This window comes from Schistocerca americana, chromosome 1, assembly GCF_021461395.2.
Source record: "Schistocerca americana isolate TAMUIC-IGC-003095 chromosome 1, iqSchAmer2.1, whole genome shotgun sequence".
Taxonomy (NCBI): Eukaryota; Metazoa; Arthropoda; class Insecta; order Orthoptera; family Acrididae; genus Schistocerca; species Schistocerca americana.
In genome coordinates, this window is record NC_060119.1 from 1,139,593,385 (window position 1) to 1,139,612,845 (window position 19,461).

General features: G+C 36.9%; 1 protein-coding gene across 1 annotated transcript; it reads right to left on the reverse strand.

Moving 5' to 3' along the window:
- Positions 1 to 4,854: 4,854 nt before the first annotated feature.
- On the reverse strand, positions 4,855 to 15,775 carry LOC124551336 (transmembrane protein 138). The gene is made up of 4 exons (XM_047126361.1): positions 15,266 to 15,775; positions 15,115 to 15,187; positions 14,855 to 15,029; positions 4,855 to 5,052 (listed from the first exon to the last, which is right to left on the reverse strand). Exons 1-4 carry the CDS (start codon positions 15,391 to 15,393, stop codon positions 4,952 to 4,954), a joined length of 477 nt encoding a protein of 158 aa, XP_046982317.1. The 5' UTR covers positions 15,394 to 15,775; the 3' UTR covers positions 4,855 to 4,951.
- Between the last annotated feature and the right edge of the window lie 3,686 nt (positions 15,776 to 19,461).

Genomic DNA, 19,461 nt, shown 5'->3' on the forward strand with positions numbered 1-19,461 from the left:
TTTTGCTAATGATGTACGAGGTAATTGAGCCATTTCCCAACACACTACTGCCACAAATTACATCTTAAAACATACTGTTTTGAGGGCTCTTTCATTTTATGTTCACCCCAAAAATAGCAAAAATTTGTAGCCTACATACTGGAATAAACTGAAAACTGAAATATGGAGAAAACTATCGGATTACAACATCTCACATATTTGTAAAATCTTGGATATTTGTTTTCCACCTGCAGTTAGTAGCTGTATAGCATGGTGACATCATGCTAATGCACTAGCTTCTAGCATATAGAATGACAAACAGCAAACTCACTTGGCGACTTGTTCCAAAATACAGCTGATGTGATCATTGTACTGCAAATGGAGCAACTCCAGCTTCCACTTAGGTTTAATTTATATAGTTACACCTTGTACGTCCTTCATCATCATTAAGTTTACTTACAGTAATTCTGCTCAGAGCTTGTTGGCAGAATCTGGAATGTATTGTGTCTCTCCCAACTACAGCCAATGTAGGCTACCCCATTTGCTATGTGTGGCACCACAATTAACACGACATGTTCAGTGAACAGTTGTGCGATGGCTTGTTCATCTTTGTTGCAGTCCTCAATGGTATTTAATGTGTTTTTATGGCACATAGATTGTTTAAAATAGATTGCTGGGACAGAGAAACACTGAAATCACAGCAGGCTTAACCCTTCACTATGCAGATTTGCATATCTGCAAAGTGGAATTACATGAAATTTTCTCAGGTTCTTTGCTAGTTTAAAATTGAAGTCCCCTTTGCACAACTGCAATGCTGCCAATCTAAAACTGTGTGCAAGAATTTGCCACCAGTCTGCACCACTGTTGACTTACAATCGTCATGTGCACAGAAACTTCAGTTTGGCATGAAGTGCTGTCCTAAAGAGTCTGTACACATGGTGAAAACGAAAATAATGTATATATATTTGTGATTCATTAACAATGGTAAACATATCTTCATGTTCATGCATATTTCTAATAATTAACAAGTAAGTAATAAGTAATATTATTCTGTTTGCACATCTCCAAAGGTGTGTGATATGGTTGTAGTGTTGTTTCAACTCTTACATTATACACATTCCAATTACATGTTTTTTTTGTTTCAGTTTCCTGTACACTTGTTGACAAACATCACTGGGATGGACTCCATTGTGTATTGGGATAATGAAAAAAGGATAATGAAGGAATTCGGTGCTGTGGTACAATTCAACACAATAGAATACCAAACTTCAAGTTCACTGATGAAAAAGAACTCAAAAAGGAATCACGCAGTTATTCAGAGGAATTCACAATAAATTTTGAGTCAGTTGACATTTCTACTGTTTTGTACAAGGACAACAACGTCAGTTTCCTCTCGATTTTTCTTGGAGAACTTCCAAAATCAGAAGTGAGAAGATCTGATAGGAAGAAAAAGGAGCACGTAATGGTGCCTTGTCCAGCAGTTGTCTCCGTGTACAGTTCTCACATGGGGTATTTTGGTTTGCTTGACAGCAATATAGGAAGACACCACATCAAGATAAGATCAAAGAAATGGTATCTCTGTCTACTTTTTCACCTGCTTGATACAATGGTAATAAATTCATAGATACTGTACCGAAGAATGCGTCTTGAAACAGGATCAACAGACATGCCCTTGAACCAAAAGAGGTTTAGCAATGAGTTAGCCCTAACTCTATGCCAGGTAGGCTGGGAGCCAAGAAAGTGTGGAAGACCAAGCAGCTTGGACCAAGTAGAGAACAAGAGAATAAAAGTCACGGGATCTTCACTACCACCAAAAGATGTATGATTGGATCCAGTAAACCACTGGCCAATTTGGAATGAGAAAATAACATCACGCAAAAATCCAGAGTGCAAAGGCTACATATTTGTTTCATGTGAAAAATGTAAAGTAAATTTGTGCTTGAATAACACAAATAACTGTTTCACCTCATTTCACAAAAAAGGAATTGCTTATACATATTTTATTAAAACACATTTAAATTTTTTCTCTATTGTTGTAATTTTGATAGTTTTATTTCAACATTTTATCTTATTAGAAAAACACAAAATAAATATTTGTTTGAATAAGAAAAATAACTGTTTCACCTCATTTCATGCATGCAAAGTCTCTTAGTTGCATGCACATATACTCTAACTCAAGATATCATTTCAGTTTTCTCACAATTTTAGTTAATTCTATTGTTTTTAAATGTTTCAGCTTTTTACTGTTGAGTTAACTTTATCACTTAGTTCGATTGTAAATACGCTGCTTTGCATATCTGCAAAGTGTCAAAGAATAAAATTTATCACTTAAATCAACTACTTATGTGTGGCTTTGCATTTGTGCAAAGTGTCAAAAAATCAACTTTTCTCAAAAACTGTAAGTAGTAGATTTTTTAAAATATTTTTCCGATGTTCTGTAGCCCATCCTAAATGCATATCAAATTATTGTTACTGAGGAAAAAAAATTGTGTAACGAAGGGTTAACTTTGTTTCATATTCATTGGTAATAATTATTATGGCATGTGAAGGAAAACTTTTATGTATATATGTGCTTTCACTAAACCTACTGTGTTTACACTACAGCAGGTGACAAGTTCGAAGTGCAAATGGTGCTCATTGGTAATGCTGCAGAATGCTCCACTTCAATCACTCGACACAATGAACAACAAAAAGTTGACAAGCAATACACTAGACATCACTGTGCTTGCATCACCCTAGTATGCTGCACTGGCTACAGAAAGAAAACGCACACCCCACATGTTAAGTTTCTGATGCCTTTCACATGTTCATCAATTTTTGATTTTTTCTGGGTGAGCACAAGGGAAAGATCTCCCTAAAACATGTGTTTTTAAGTATAATTTGAGGCTGGAGCACGTCGGAAAATAGCTTGATTACCTTGTAGCAATATCAATTTTTTGATGAGTTCTTACTTGCTGTTACTCATACAGATCTGTAATTTTTTAAGAAACGATTAAATTCTTATCATAAAATTATTGAATAATGTTGTGTTGTACATTAAATTTCCATTACTTGTACAGATTTTATATAATTTATTGGAGAAGATTATGATTTTTAATGATATATACGAGTTACACATGTTTCTGCTTGTATTTTGTGGCTTTTAATGTTTTCATTGCTTTTGCATTTTCCTCATTTTTGCGTTTTTTAAGTCTGGGCCACTTGAAAATGTAAAATAAGGGTCACACTGTATATGGAATTTGTTACTTTTTCTGTTACATGAAAACGTAATTCCATACACAAACACCCTAATTTACTTTCTCAAAATATCAGAAGACTCTTTTCTCGACTGTTTAAAGTACCAGTACTGAATTTCTCATCAAATCTTCACAACTGTTTCAAGAGTGTTCATGTTTCACTCATCACTGGCTGGGCTTCCAACATCGATCACAGTTATAATTTTACTACTGCTGTAACTAGCAGTTTTGCTAACATACAATAAAATAATTCATCTTACGTGCTAATTTCAAAGATATGCCTCTTTTCCTCATGAGCCAAATACATAATCTTCCAGAGTTGTCTCTTTCAGTGTCTTTGTCCCTCATGCCATGCAACTTCTTGGAATCCATGATAGTATAGCAAATAGCTAGTTTATTCCAAAGTACTTTCTTCAAAATGTGCATTACAATCCTCCTTTTGAAATAATTTGTGGAATACATAATGAGAGGCCAAACAGTCATTTTTTATGTTTGCATTAAAAGACATTAGAATCGCTGACCACTACTTACCTTGAGGAAGCTAAAATTTAAGTCCTGATGACTCACAAGTAGAAAAAACTTTCCTAGCTTTTGGAACGTTTATGGCTGTTCATCAGGCATGAAAATGGGATTGGTTGGAAGGGAGAAGTAGGCCTCTCACACCCTAGGTTGACAGGGACCAAGCTGTTGAAAATCAATAGAGGAAAAAAAGACAAAGTGGTGGTCTAGCAACTTGCTGCTCATGCTGTATCCTTGCTACATGGAGTTTCTACTATCTGTTCTGTCAAAGTTGACAGTAAAACTTCTTATGCCAGTCCTCCAATTCCAACCTCTGCTTTCTTACATCCCATTGGATTTTGCTCTTGCATTCCCTATCTTCCATGGCTCCTCCAATGATCCAGTCTTCTAGGCTCTTAGGGCACTTTCAGATTATTTTCCCCCTTTGCATATTGATCCTATAAAAGTTATACTTATTACTCATGAACGTATCTGTTGATAGGAGTGGTTGTTTGTCATTAAAACAACTGCTACTCCTTATATATGTGGTTACTTTTTGAGATTATTTATTAGTCCTATACCCAGAGAAGATGTCCTAATAACTGGCATAATAGAAAGTACCCTCTACCATGCAACACTACTGATGTAGATGTTGGCAATTAAATTGCTTAAAGTCATCACCACTACCTTCAACCACATCATCTTCACTTCACAGAGTAGGCTGCACAGCCAGTTCCAAGAACCATCTTGTCCTCGAACATCGAACACTTCACTGTCCAGCTGGCCCTTTGGCTTGTAGTTCATGATCATTCTATCTCTGCTGATGTAATTTTCTTCCTGTCTTTCTTCAAGAGTACTATTCTATCTCTGCTGATGTAATTTTCTTCCTGTCTTTCTTCAAGAGTACTGGTGTATGACTTTCATACAGCATACTGTACTGCCACTGTTTTATAATGTTAAGTTTAGTTTTCTTTCTGGCTTTATACTTCAGAGTTCTATGAATTTTTTAGGTAAATGTTGCATTTTTGTATGCCAATAATAGTGAAAGAAACTTGACAACTGCAACATAATGACAATTATTTGGTTGCTTAATGGAATGTGGGAGTATCTTCATATTAATCCAAAAAATACACTTTCTCAATTCACAGTAACATTCAAAATTTATTATCATTGAAGGCTTACAACAACTCCACTGAACATCTTACGTTAATAACTGTAACAAGCATCTTAAGAATTTCTCACTGTTTCTCATATAGTGAAACATCGAAATCTTCATAAAAACGGGGGTCACTTAATCGTAATACTGTTCTCTTGTAGAAGTAATAGTAAAATACAGCCACTGAAAAAAAAATTGAGGAATTATTTTTAAAAAGGTAAATATACATAAAATTATTATAACATTAATATATATATGGTCTAATTGAACAATCAGGATGAATAAGGTGAATGGGAAGGCGTATTTGCGGTAGTGTATGTACTAAAACACACACACACACACACACACACACACACACACACACACACAAGTGTGGGGTGAGTGTGTGTTTTAGTATACACACTACTAAAACTACAATGTACTCTATACTCGATATAATGCAAACAATAAAGTTAAACACATAAGCCTAGACATTCAGCATAACAGATAAAACAGTTAGGTAGAGCACAGATTGAACAGGTAACAGAAACATAAATGAACAAATGAACACAAAATTGCAGGCCTTCAGAGATATACGTTTTTTTATGAATGAAAAATTCAGAATTGCTGAGAGAACGAAGATTAAGATTTAACATTCCACCATCAACAAGATCATACAAAACAGGGCATAAACTCCAATTGTACTCAGAAGACAGGAAAATTGGCTGTGCCTTTCTCACAGGAATCATCTCTGCATTTGTTTTAATCAGTTTAGGGAGCCACAGAATACCTAAAGCTAGATAGCCAGATAACTGAACCCCATTCATCTCAAATGAGAGCCGAGTGACTTAACCATTACGTCACCTCACTCAATGTGTGCAATGCATCAATTCAAATCTCTGAGTATCGGAACAGCAGCAAAAATGGTGTGGAAATGTCTGTTTAACCGATGGACTCGCATTTTTCTTCGAAGATGTCAAGTTGTCTCGGAAAGCTTGATTACAAAGAACAGCATGAAACTACACACATTCTGACAACATGCACACAAGATACCTCCCTTTAAGAACTTCACCATCTTTTAAGAGGCTATCTTATCTTTTGAGCTGTTCTTTCAGTCCATAAAACTTAAACTATAAAGGTGACATTAACACAATTCTGTCTCATTGAAATAGTTGTGTAGCAGCAATTACTGCCTGCTAAAATAATTAAAACTTCCATTCCTCTGTTAATGGAAATTTCAAAATCACTGTAGGCAGTGCCTGGTAGCAGTATCTTGAACAATTATATTAAAATTCCTTACTAAAAGGCTACCAGTACAGACTCATTAACAACAACTTGGTGTAGATTTCCTTTAAATTTTTGTGCTGTTCTTTTATTTGCATGTAATTTAACATGCAGCAAGAGATTCTGAGTAGCTTTCTGGGAGGAGTCAGTTACTCTGACAATTCTTTATCACTACAAAGTACCTCACACAAAAATCACCTCAGCATACAATACCTGTGCAAAATGTAACTCCAGAATATTTCCTCATTGCAAAATAACTGTGACACATGCCTTCTCAACTAGTGGGCTACAGTTGAGATGGCTTAAGAAGATATCTGACAGCTCATAGTACTGTTCCCAGCTTTCAGCTGTGTAGCCCTAATGGCAAAAGAAGTAGCTGTCTTCACACCTCTGACAACAGGGAGGCATAGCCATATAAACATTTACAAAATCACATTACGCTGGTTGAGTTAGGCCAACAAAGCTGCCACACCCAGCCCATTGCAACTGCCAGGGATCAACTTATGCAGGTTCAACTATAGCTGCAAATCTTATGCATACATATTGGCTCCATTTCATGTAGTTTAATAGAATCCTAGGGAGGTCAACAACAGAACTACTCTTAGCTAAGTTTAAAATTATGCTAGAACATCTTTGTAGAGGAAAAAAGAAAAAAAATCTAATAGCTGCTGATTTTAATATTGATTACACATGTGACAGTAGCTATGCTTCAACATTCATGGATTTCGTAAATAAACTTGGTTCCAAATTGAATTTCCTTGAATCTACCAGAGACAATGGCCAGATCACTTTGCATTGTTCATTGAGCTGCCACAGACAGTAACAAACATTTCAAGTGTAAAAACACATATGAAAATGAACTTGGTCAAAGAAAACTTGCTGGTATTTAGTAATAAGCCAAAAGAGAAAAAAATGGCCTTTTGATCATTGTTTACTCAAGTGACGAAAACTTTGAAAAATTCCTATATAGTTTTCTTGGTGTCTTTGACGAAACATTTCCACATAGACTCTGCAGCAATAAAGTGACAAATGAATTTAAGTGGATTAACCTAAGGCATAAGAATTTCCAGTGTAAGGAAAAGGCAACTGCACAAAAAATTAAAATGTAATAAAGATTCTGATTTCACTGAATATGTTAGACTCTATAAAATCAAACAAAGGAAAATTCAGGATGGAATGTAACAATATTAGAGATATGTAAAAGAGATGTCAAGACAGCAAAATAACTGGCAAATAACAGGCTAATTTTAAACCATGAAAATAAGACAAAGGCTGAGTGTTCAGTCATTAAATCTTAGATTTAATTAGGTGTTAAAGCCTGTAATCAGGAAATTCCAAAAATTAACACTGAAGAAAAAAGAAAACACTATTTTAAGACCAACTCAAATACCAGGGTGCTTTAATGAATTCTTTACAAATGCAGCAAAGTCTGATGTAAATGTAACAGATTATCACAACAAAGTAAATCCCTTTGGTCTAAATGAAAACTGAACACCTTACAAAATTTTTAAAAGTTTCTATGAAGAATGTAGAAAATGCAATACTAGCATTAAAAAATAAAAACTCTGCTGGTTGGAATGGAACACCCATCAAAGTTATTAAAGCAGTACACAACAAAATTGCAAACCCACTAGCTCAAATAGTATCCGTTTTCTGAAGAGGGCTGTTGCCCAGAGGTACAGAAATATGCCAAAGTCAAACTACTCTTCAAAAAGGGATCAACAGTCGTCATGGGAAATCATCATCCTATCTCAATTCTCCCACTCTATCTACATTTGTAAAAGTTGCCGTTAGCCAAATCCAAACGTTCACTGCAAAATTTTCTATATTCTAAACATCAATTTAGTCTTCAACAAGGGAAAAAACACCATAGATGCAGTGAACAGTTTCATTGAGAAAATTAATACACCACTAGACAGGAGCAGTGAGGTCACAGGAATTTTCTGCAATCTCACATAGGCGTTTGAGTCTGTAAATCATGCATTGCTTATTTACAAACTTGAAAAGTATGGCATTAGGGGCAGTACCGTACAATGGTTTAAATCCTACTCATCAAACAGAAAGCAAAGAGTTAGAATCTCTTTAAATAGGACAAATTATTATTCTGACTGAAAAAAAATTTCTCAGGGTGGTCAACAAGGCTCCGTGCTAGACCCAATCCTATTTCTCTTCTACATAAATGACTTTGCATTAAATATCAGGTCCCCATCTGTTCGCAGATAACACTTCTGTCTGAGTTGAAAATCAAAATTCAGAAAAATTGCTAAAACTGTGTTCAGTACCCCGAGTACCTTAGAAACTTGGTCTCAGCTAAATGCATTGAATCTAAACATATCTAAGAATCACATGATGCAATTCAAAACCAAACAGTTGCAAACCAAATGGTATGCAAATCTACATCGTGAGATGAATGAACCACAATTCCACTACAGTTATTTTCAATATGATCTTGTACAATGTACTTCATATGATCAAAGGACGATAAAAATAAATCAACATACGCACCACGAAGATGTAGAGTTATTTTGTTACATGTTCCACAGATCATTTCTCGCGATGGATCATAATGATGTGGAATGAGTCATTTTGCATTCACATCACAAATTAATTTGTACATGTGGTTACATTCTGAACATTTTAAAGTTTTTTATTTTATTTTTTCAAAAACAAAGATATACAGATGTGAGTTGGTAACTCCTACCCAACACATTTTACACATTACAGTAATAGAAATTATTCTATGGAATAGAAGGAGTTACCAAGGAGAACCTTTCTCACTTTGTATTGAAATTTTACTATGCAGGTTTTACATAACTTCTCCTTTTGAACTATGATGTACATAATTACAATTACAGGAGGAAAAATTACATTCATTACTCCACATTACAAAGAAAGGCAACATTTGGAGATGGAGAATGCTAAAATAAACATACTGTTTCACATTCACGGTAATCTGAAAGAGCAGGCCTGTGTCATAATACAAAATGCCATAGAACATCCGTCCTGAACTGCACTATCCACACACTGTGTCGGGAAATACCGCATTAGGGCATCAGTGCCCTCCATGCCTTGAATCACTTGAAAAAGAGGCAAAATTGTGCCATGTTGGACCACACTACCCACCTTCAGTCAGCTACTATCCCATATATGCGTTGTTTAACTCCACTGAAGAGGTGCTGCTTTATATTCCACAGTGGGCAATAGTCTTTCATGAGTTACCTGAAGGTGTTCCAATTTCTGTTTCCATATTTTCTTGCATTCTATAACCATACAATGTACTCAACATAGTGTTTTCCATAATGGTATTAGTAAATGTGGTTTATTTGTCTGGTTTCATGACTGAAGAATCTACCCACATTTGTTTCATTCTGGTGATGTTACATGTTCTGTGAGCAGTGATCTATCTGTATTCTTTCACCTTCCATACACAATCTTTGTCAAATATACCATCACATTTTTCAAAAGTGGAATTGAATTTAAAGTGTCATAATGAAGTAGGTACTAGAAATCATAATTATTAGCTTATAGCATTTGCATGGTAAATCCTTGCTTGCTGTTCTCCCAGTAAAAATTATCTAAATATGCTGACCAAAGCATTATTTACCATGCTTTTTCTTGGTTTTATTGTGGTCTTCAGTGCGACGACTGGTTTGATGCAGCTTGCTCTCCATGCAACTCCACCATGTGGAACCTCTTCATCTCCAAGTAACTACCACAACCTACATCTTTCTGAATCTGCTAACTGTTTTCATCTCTTGGTCTCCCTCTACGATTTTTAACTCCAACACTTCCCTCCAGAACTAAATAGGTGATCCCTTGAAGTCTCAGAATGTGTCCTGTCAACCGATCTCTTCTTCTAGTAAGGTTGTGTCACAAACTTCTTTTCTCCCCAATTCTATTCAGTACTCCTCATTAGTTATGTGATGTACCCATCTAATCTTCAGCATTCCTCCATAGCACCACATTTCAAAAGTTTCTATTCTCTTCTCTCTTAAGTGTTTATCGCCCATGTTTCACTTTCATACATGGCATCACTCCAAACAAACACTTTCAGAAATGACTACCCGAGACTTAAATCTATTTTCAAAGTTAACAAATTTCTCTCCTTCAGAAATGCTTTTCTTGCCATTGCCAGTCTATATTTTATACCCTCTCTACTTCAACCATCACCAGTTATTTTGCTGCCCAAATAGCAAAAGTCATCTACTACTTTAAATGCCTCATTCCCTAATCTAGTTCCCTCAGCATCAGCTGATTTAATTCAACTACATTCCATTATTCTCATTTTACTTTTGTTGATGACCATCTTACACCCTTCTCTCAAGACACTGTCCACTCCAATTCAACCGCTCTTCCATGTCCTTTGCTGGCTCCGACAGGATTACAATGTGACTGGCAAACCTGGGTTTAATTCCTACTCCAAATTTTTCTTTTGTTTCTTTTGCTACTTGACCAATATACAGATTGAATGACAATGAGGATGGGCTACAACACTGTCTCACCCCCTTCTCAACCACTGCTTCCCTTTCAACCCCCTTGACTCTCATAACTGCCATGTGGTTTCTGTATTTTCACACCTGTCAGCACCTGCTTTCTTTGTAATTGGATTTATATTCTTCTTGAAGTCTGAGGTTATTTCACCTGCCTCACACATCTTGCACATCAGATGGAAGAGTTTTGTCATGGCTGGTTTTCCCAAGGCTATCAGTAGTTCTAACAGAATGTTGTCTACTCCATGGGCCTTGTTTCGGCTTAAGTCTTTCAGTGCTCTGTCCAACTCTTCACGCAGTATCATACCTCCCATCTCACCTTCATCTATGTCCTGTTCCATTTCCATAATGTTGCCCTCAAGTACATCTCCCTTGTATAGGCCCTTCCGCCTTTCTGCTTTCCCTTCTTTGCTTAGGACTGGTTTTCCATCTGAACTCTTGGAATTTATACAGGTGGTTCTCTTTTCTGCAAAGGCCTCTTTAATTTTCCTGTAGGCGACATATATCTTCCCCCTACAGATATAAGCTTCTAAACCCTTATATCTGTTCTCTAGCCATTCCGGCTTAGCCATTTTGCAATTCCTGTCAATCTCACTCACTTTTTTTTATTTTTGTATTCCCTTTCACCTGCTTCATTTATTGTATTTTTATATTTTCTCCTTTCATCAATTACATTCAGTATCTCTTGTCGTACCCAAGGATTTCTGCTAGCCCTCCTCTTTACCTACTCAATCTTATGCTACCTTCATTCTTTTATCTCTCAAAGCTACACATTCTTCTTCTACTGAATTCCTTTCCCCTGTTCTTCTCAATTGTTCCCTCAAGCTCTCTACAGCCTCTGGTTCTTTCACTTTATCCAGGTATCATCTCCTTATATTCCTACCTTTTTGCAATTTCTTCAGTTTAAATTTACAGTTCATAACCAATAAATTGTGGCCAGAGTCCACATCTGCCCCTGGAAATGTCCTGAAATTTAAAATCTGGTTTCCAAATCTCTTTTTACCATTATATAATCGACCTGAAACCTTCTGGTGTCTCCAGGTCTCTTCCATGTATGCAACATTTTTTCACAATTCTTAAAACTTCTTAAACCAAGTTTTTCTTGGTATTATGCTTTATTCACTAAATCTGTTTAACAAATCCTTTTACTTATTATCTGACCATTGTGGCAATAAAAGCCATTACTACCACATTTATATATAAACCAACAAACAGTTCCAGATAAAAAGAATAAGTATTTAATGAATATGTACTGCATTCTTCTTTTAAAAACTTCAACCTTTATTCATGAGTGGTAATAGGCATTAAGTTGAAAATTACTGATCCGCCTCACTCTTCTCGGCATTTTCTACAGTAATTGAGAAATTAATGAAACAACAAATCACCTGGTACTTGAGCAATCACATTCAATGAGTAATAAGCAGATGGCTTTCAAACAGGTAGGAGTACAGATACAGCAATAATGGATTAAACAGATTAAATAGAAATTTGGATTGGAACAATAGTGTTGTAGGAGTTAATTCATATCTTTCTAAAGCTTTTGATACAATTAGTAATGAAATTCTTTTAGATAGGCTGGAAGCAATGGGAGTAATAGGGACGAAAAACAAGAGGTTTCAATAATATTTGCAAAATACATCACAGGTTGTGGAAATCGCATCAGTCCATTCTAATCATAAAATTAGATTAGTATCTGATGCAAAGAAAGTCGAGATGGATGCACCACATGGCAGTGTATTAGGCCTCCTCTTGTTTTTTATATATGTAAATGATAAAACCCCTCAGAAACTGCAGCCAAGATCATTTTTGCAAATGACATTAGTGTAATAGTGAGAAATGTCAAGGAATCTCTGCCCACAACTGATCGAGTCCTCAAGTCCTTGCATTCACAGTTCAATGCCAACAGGCTAACCCATAATGCGAAGAAAACAAATTATATTCAATTTGAAACTAAAAACTAAACTCCTCCCGAACAGTTCATGAAGGCCCAATGGTACTGACCAGCCGCCATGTCATCCTCAGCTCATAGGCGTCACTGGATGCGGATATGGAGGGGCATGTGGTCAGCACACCACTGTCCCTGCCGTATGTCACTTTCTGAGACCGGAGCCGCTACTTGTCGATCAAGTAGCTCCTCAGTTTGCCTCACAAGGGCTGAGTGCACCCCGATTGCCAACAGCGCTCGGCAGACTGGATCGTCACCCATCCAAGTACTAGCCCAGCCCGACAGCACTTAACTTCGGTGATCTGACGGGAACCAGTGTTACCACTGCAGCAAAGCCGTTGGGATTCAATTTGGAAAGAGGAACCAAAACCGAGATCTCGAGCTGGTACTGGGCAGAAATGAGTTAGGAAGGGAAAAATATAGAACACTTTTAGATATGTTTGTTGATCACGTCTTAATCTGGAAAGACCATGTATCTTTACTCTCCCAGGGACTCAGTTTGCATGTTTTGCTCTGAGAACCATTTCTAAAGTTTTCTCCTCAGATAATGCTAGAAGGGCTTATTTTGGTTACTTCAATTCCCTTGTAGCTTATGGAATATTTTTTGGGGATAAAATTAATAGATGATTGAGTGAAATTTTTACATTAGATAAAAGGGCCATTCAAATGTTGTCACATAACTCTGCTAGGGCTCACTTGCAAGCTCCTATTTAAGAAGTTCTGTCTGCTTACAGCACTCTCATTGTACTTATACAAATGTGTGTTGATGACAAGTAAGAATAACTCATACTCGAAGATATATGAGCCACTTAGATGTCACCTTTATCATGCACTGCCAATTTACATGAACAGGTTGGAGACGGAAACAGCTTCTAGAGCACAGTTAAAATCATTGCTTGTTGAGAAGTGTTACTCCAATGTAAGTAAATACGTTAGCTTACAGGAATACTTGGCCCTCATTAACTGTGGAGTTCTTTTTATTCTGTTAACTGATGTACCATCTATGATGTGCTTATCTTTGCAAAAGAATGTTTCTGCTGTTAGTTTTCTGTTCCAGAAGTGGTGCAACACACCTTCTCAGACAAGGGGTCTTGATGGATATAGCGCCAGCAGGTTTTTGTGTGTTATACTTTTCAGCAATGTGATATGTATTCATGTGTTTTTAGGTTTCGAGAAGTGTTTTGTAACAAAATTTCATGTTCTAGTTGTACCAATAGTTTACTTGTTGCACATGTTGTACTTCTCAGCAACGTTATGTAATGTGTTCATGTGGTTTTGTTTTTTATCCATCATCTAGAACAAATAAATAAATTATTGTCAGGTATTTATTGTAGTACTGGACCAAAACCGGCCGTCTATCTACATTCCAATATTTGCATTCTCATGTAGCCTAAATTCAACTAGGAATTCCTACATATGAAGACTCATCAACTGTTTGTTCAAAATGTGATTAATACTCTTTCAAAGTAACTTATGTGGTTAAGTCCAAAATACAGCCTATCACTTGGAGGAGTGCAAATGACTGACAAAGCTATACCAGGTCCATTGATGAGGCAAGTACTGGAAGTGCTGTTCAATGGAATTTCCATTTATGCCTAGGGCATATTACTTGACTTCCATCTATGTACATGTACACCTCTCTCTTCCTATAACTGGCTCTAGAGTGATATGAGTAACTGATGTTCCTCATCTTCGTTCATTTTCAGTGATTTTATGGTAAAGCTCTGACAAATATAACATGTCAACAGATAGTGGATTTAACCTTACACATTCTTATGTTCATATTAAATTTATTATTATTTTTCTAATACTGCAAGGAAAACGAATCCAGTACCACAAAAATGTTTTATGTTATACTTTCTGAGATGCATGAGAATCATCCCATTTTTTGGGTCTATGGAACGAGAACGAAAACTAAATCTAATCTAATCTAAACTAAACTGTTACATCGCTCTTACAGAGGCTTGTGTACCTTCCAGAACAAGAAAACTAATTTGCAACTCATGTATGTGTAATTCAATTGTGGAACTTAAAACTTCTCTCTACAAGAATTGTTTTTGTCACAGTACTCCAATACATATGTTATTCTAGCATAAATAGAGGGGTCTTCAGTTTCTCTCTATTATCAACGCGAGTGCTGTACAGGATGACAGTTTCTCATGTTTGCGTAAGATACTGATGGAATTTTCGTTCTGCAGCCTAACACTGCGAGCGTATACGGGCATAATTAGTTCAAAACGATAACTATGGTATAAGATAATGAAAAGTGCCATTTAAATGTACTCACAAATTCGCTGACACACATAAAGCGCCAGTATGCAGTTGGGGAACTGAAGACTCCACATATGCTGCCAGCGAAACCTGACGACTAAAATATGGTATGATACCGTAAGTGTAACGTAAGTAGCGCATATAAAAACTGTAGCACGAAACTGGCGGAATAAGGATCCCAGAAAGCCAGCCTGCAAATCAAGAAGTAAAGGCCGACATTAAAATTAATTCCGTTTTATGAAGCGTAATTTCTGGTGTCAATAAAAAGGGATCTACCTGGAAGACAAATGTGGAAAACAGACTCAAGAAGAACGTAATAGCGCCAAATACTAGAAGAACGTCCTGGATTCTGCATCATACACAAAAACCTTAAGTGTCAAACACTTTATAGAAAATGTAAAATAGTATCTAATTACACATGTCTTACATGAACAATATCAACAAGGTTACTGCATCATTGTACGCAAAGTCTGAAAAGGTATTGATACAAAGATCTATCGCTAAAAGGAAGAGTTGTATAAACACCATAAAACCATAGCGACTTAAAGTTATCATCTCAGTACTGAATTTCTATTTGCAATAACTGTAGCATATTAATAGTTCTGAAAATAAAAATCAATAGAGAACATTGCAATTCTCTTCCAATTTCATGCATTTCGCTGCCGCTGCAGTTCATGGCAGCCACGACGCGTTGCCATGACAACACTTGTATAAGCGAATATGCAAAGACAAAATGAAACGTTCACAGTCAAAATCATCTCAAAGTATTGAAGACACAAGTGGACAACTTTTCAGGAGGTAAAAAGTATAGATCTTGAAAAACTAACAACAACGCTCATGTAAAACAAGCACTGAAGAGAACCGACATACTCCAAAATAGAAGCCAGCATATCCAACAATTTGACCAATGTGGTTGGCCCTTTGTTGCTAATATCAGATAAATGTGTGAGAGTGGCCCACACGCAACGAGCAATCTTCCTGCATAGAAATCTGTATGCAGGGAGGATAGAGACAGTCTGCAAAGCTTCTAAGGGTGCTGAGAAATAACTTTTAAAAAATATTTCGTACGTTGCACCGTTTCCCAGTTGGTCAATCAGGCCGTCGCGCGCGCAAATTCAAATTCTTGCACGCGCTAAAACGTGCTAATGGTCAGATATTTGTGGGTTCGCCAAGCGATAAGAGTGTTTACATAACAAAACTGTTGCATCCTTGAGCCTCCGGTTCTAGATATACCCTTGTCCGGTTAGTGGCTGACGCTTCAGATCTTATTTATGGAAATACACAGTACAATCAGATACAAATTTTACATATTCACATACACCTTTACCTTTAACCCAAATAAATACAGATTCATTTTGATTAATTTTTCTTTTACTACGTGTATATAAAACAAGTGGAGAGGTTGAGTCATAAGCTGATTTTCCAAAATCTTTACTACTAATTTCAAACATATGATAGGTACGATAGGCAATTACATCTCTATCATTAAAACTTTCAAGACCAGGCACACTAGAAACGCCGCTACCACCTCTTACTACGGCAACGGTGAACCATCCATTTCCATGTGAGAAAGTATCGTTTATATCCAAGCTGAAATTAAGGGAACATCCAAGAAATACACAGGGTCCATCGACGAGGGCGTGAGCAGCGACACTCTTCACTGGAATGCGATTCTTCTTGTCTCCTGATGTGAGAAGCTCATTACCAGTTAAAATGTGCCTTTTCCGGAAGTGAAAAATTTAAGCTATGTGAACAAAAGCTACGTTTGTCTAGTTTAAGGAAACCGTATAATTAACACATTACATCGCCTCTGGCAGACTGCTTGAATTTTCGCGAGCGACGACCTGATTGGCTAGCTGCAATGCTAAATAAGTTGGAAACGGTGCAACGTATCTAATTTTTTTTCTTAATAATTATTTCTCAGTACAACCTCCCCAGAAATACCTTTACAAGTTTTCAGACTGTTTGTGAACACCCTGTTGACGTCTATGCATGCAATAAATCGTGCGACAATTTCAATCTACTGCTGACCTGCCATCTGTCTAGGAAAAAACTTTCAGCGGCAAGAGGATGATACTCTCTCGCAAAGGATATTTCAATGCAGGACACTAAAGGTCAATTCACACATGACAGAACGAAACATCAAAACATTTCACAACGCTCAAATAGTAACTCATCCAGGCCGTTAGGAATGGGACGTCATGAGCAAGCTCGTGGGCGAGTGGCTAGCGCTGCTGCTTCTGGATTACGGCGTCATGGGTTCAATATCCTGCCTGGTTGGGGACTAGGTGTTTGTATTATCCTCATCGTCTCATCATCATTCGTAAAAGTGGCGAGACTGGACTGAGTAAAGATCAGGAATTTGTGCACGCGCTGATAATCTCACAATTGAGTGCACCACAAACCAAGCATCATCGTCAAAGTTTTCTCGGAAAGAAATTTTTGATGCTTTTGCACATTGTAGTAGTTTTTTAACTTCGGAAGCTGTACTATTTACGCTCGATCGCTCATGTTATAGTAGTTACAAATGTTACCGAAATCTTTCTTTACAAAATACACAAAATTCTCTGTATAAGTCGCTCTTTATTTTTTCGGCAAATTGCCATCAACGGATTTAAATGATCAGGCCATGCAGGCTTTCACAGCCAGTTCAAATTGTTCAAATGGTCTGAGCACTAAGGGACTTAACATCGAAGGTCATCAGTCCCCTAGGCTTAGAATTACTTAAATCTAACCAACCTAAGGACATCACACACATCCATGCCCGAGGCAGTATTCGAACCTGCGACCGTAGCAGCAGCGCGGGTCCGGACTGAAGCGCCTAGAACCGCTCGGCCACAACGGCCGGCTCACAGCCAGTATTCACGTCCTTGGTCCTCTACATTGTCTGATACTTACATCTGATGATGGCACTCTGCCGAAACGCATTGTTTTAAGTGGCAGTCAAATGAAAACGAGACAGATGGATAAAAATTAGTCAACTGTTTATTATGTAAGGGCATTCCAGCTAAACTTGTGCAGTATACACCCATATGTTGCGAAGGCTTTATGGACTATAGTGCAAGAGTTTCGCTGGGAAGCCCTTACAGATCCTCCATATATTCCCAACCTCTCTTCACGCAATATCCAAATTTTTGGTGCCCTGAAGAAAGACCTATGTGGCCATCGAGTTGTTTCGAAAGAAGTGCTCACCTAGGTACAATAATGGTTCCGTAGGCAACTGCAGACATTTTTCCATGAAGGCAGTGGCCGTCCTGCCTCACAGTGGAGTAAATGTATTAAGAGTTACAGTAAGTACTTCTGAAATAATGAACAGCTTACTTATTTTTTTCCCTCTGTCTTATTTTCTTTTGACTGCCGGTTATAGAACAAACGAAACGTGCAACTAAATAAAATAAATAGACAAAATCGTGTCTAAATGCCTCATGGTTTCAGACCTTTACAAAGACTTCATGTCTTCCATTATCTTTTTACAAAATTTTAATCACATTGTCGCACATTTCTGAATCGATTTCCTCAATGATGCGCTTAATTTGGTCATTTAAAGCACTGTCAAACGATTCACCTGAGGTGTACAACTGCAGCAGCACCTCAAGCATACGTGTTTGGAATTGCCACTTGGTGTACGTCGTCGATTAAGTACAGGCAGGATATGCACGTCGCGAAAAGTCGCATCGGAATGTTAAATCGTTGTTCATTCCTACGAAAAAAATCTAAGAGGTCAATGTTACTATTTGTGACGATTTAGCAACGATTACCTTAAGGGGAGTATAAATGGTCATTTCGTCGAAAATTTTCAATTTTTTGTTTTTATGCAGAAATATTATTTGGAATTTGCTGATTAATTTGGTGTGCGATTTATTAAATTTGTTTTACTGGAAGTATTTTTAATAGAATTTAATCTAATTAGTTGCAAAGGACGTTTTTAGGATTTCGTAAATCATTGGTCAGCTAAAACCTTATATCTCAAGAACCATAAGGTCTAGAAGGCTGTGGTTTGATTTAATTTGTAGTGGAAACTTCGCTGAATAAGGTGGCAGGACTTACATGACAGTTGCGAGTCTTGTTTGCGTTGTGCATGCGATATTGTTGGTGTAACGTTTGTGAGTACTTCATTCTTTTTGCTTTTGTGCTAGTGTACTCTTGATGCTGTGACCTAATTATGACATATGACAATGACAAGAGCAAAAGGAGTTTTCAAGAAAGTAAAAAATCGAGGAAATCGGTGCTAGAGAACCTATTCTCGTGTACCAGAGGTTACAAGTTCAGTCCATACAGGTACAGCTCCACCCACTGCTACACCCTCAAGTTCCTCTTCCAAAAAGAAACTTGCGAAATGTGGTGAAATGTATTCAAATAAGAGAAATGTGAATGATAAAGACATCAACATCATTATAGATTTCAGTATTCTCAGTTCCGTGTTCAGTGAATTTACAAGTTTTAGTATATGTGGAGGAAAACTAAATGCCACCTCAAAGCGATATGGGTTTGTTTGCAGCTTGACAGTTTCATGTGAAAATTGTAAACTTCAGAAGCAATTTTTTACTTCAAAAAAGAGCAAATATAACGAATTATTTGAGCCAAACATAAGTTATTTTTATGGACTGAGGTGCATTGGAAAAG

What these genes read in the sequence shown, in the direction of transcription:
- LOC124551336 (XM_047126361.1), bottom strand. Translation starts at nt 15,393, where the DNA reads ATGATAACTTTAAGTCGCTATGGTTTTATGGTGTTTATACAACTCTTC. An exon ending in ACCTTGTTGATATTGTTCAT is followed by an intron (nt 15,188 to 15,265) that starts GTAAGACATGTG and finishes TGTATGATGCAG; the next exon opens with AATCCAGGACGTTCTTCTAG. An exon ending in TTTCCACATTTGTCTTCCAG is followed by an intron (nt 15,030 to 15,114) that starts GTAGATCCCTTT and finishes CTTGATTTGCAG; the next exon opens with GCTGGCTTTCTGGGATCCTT.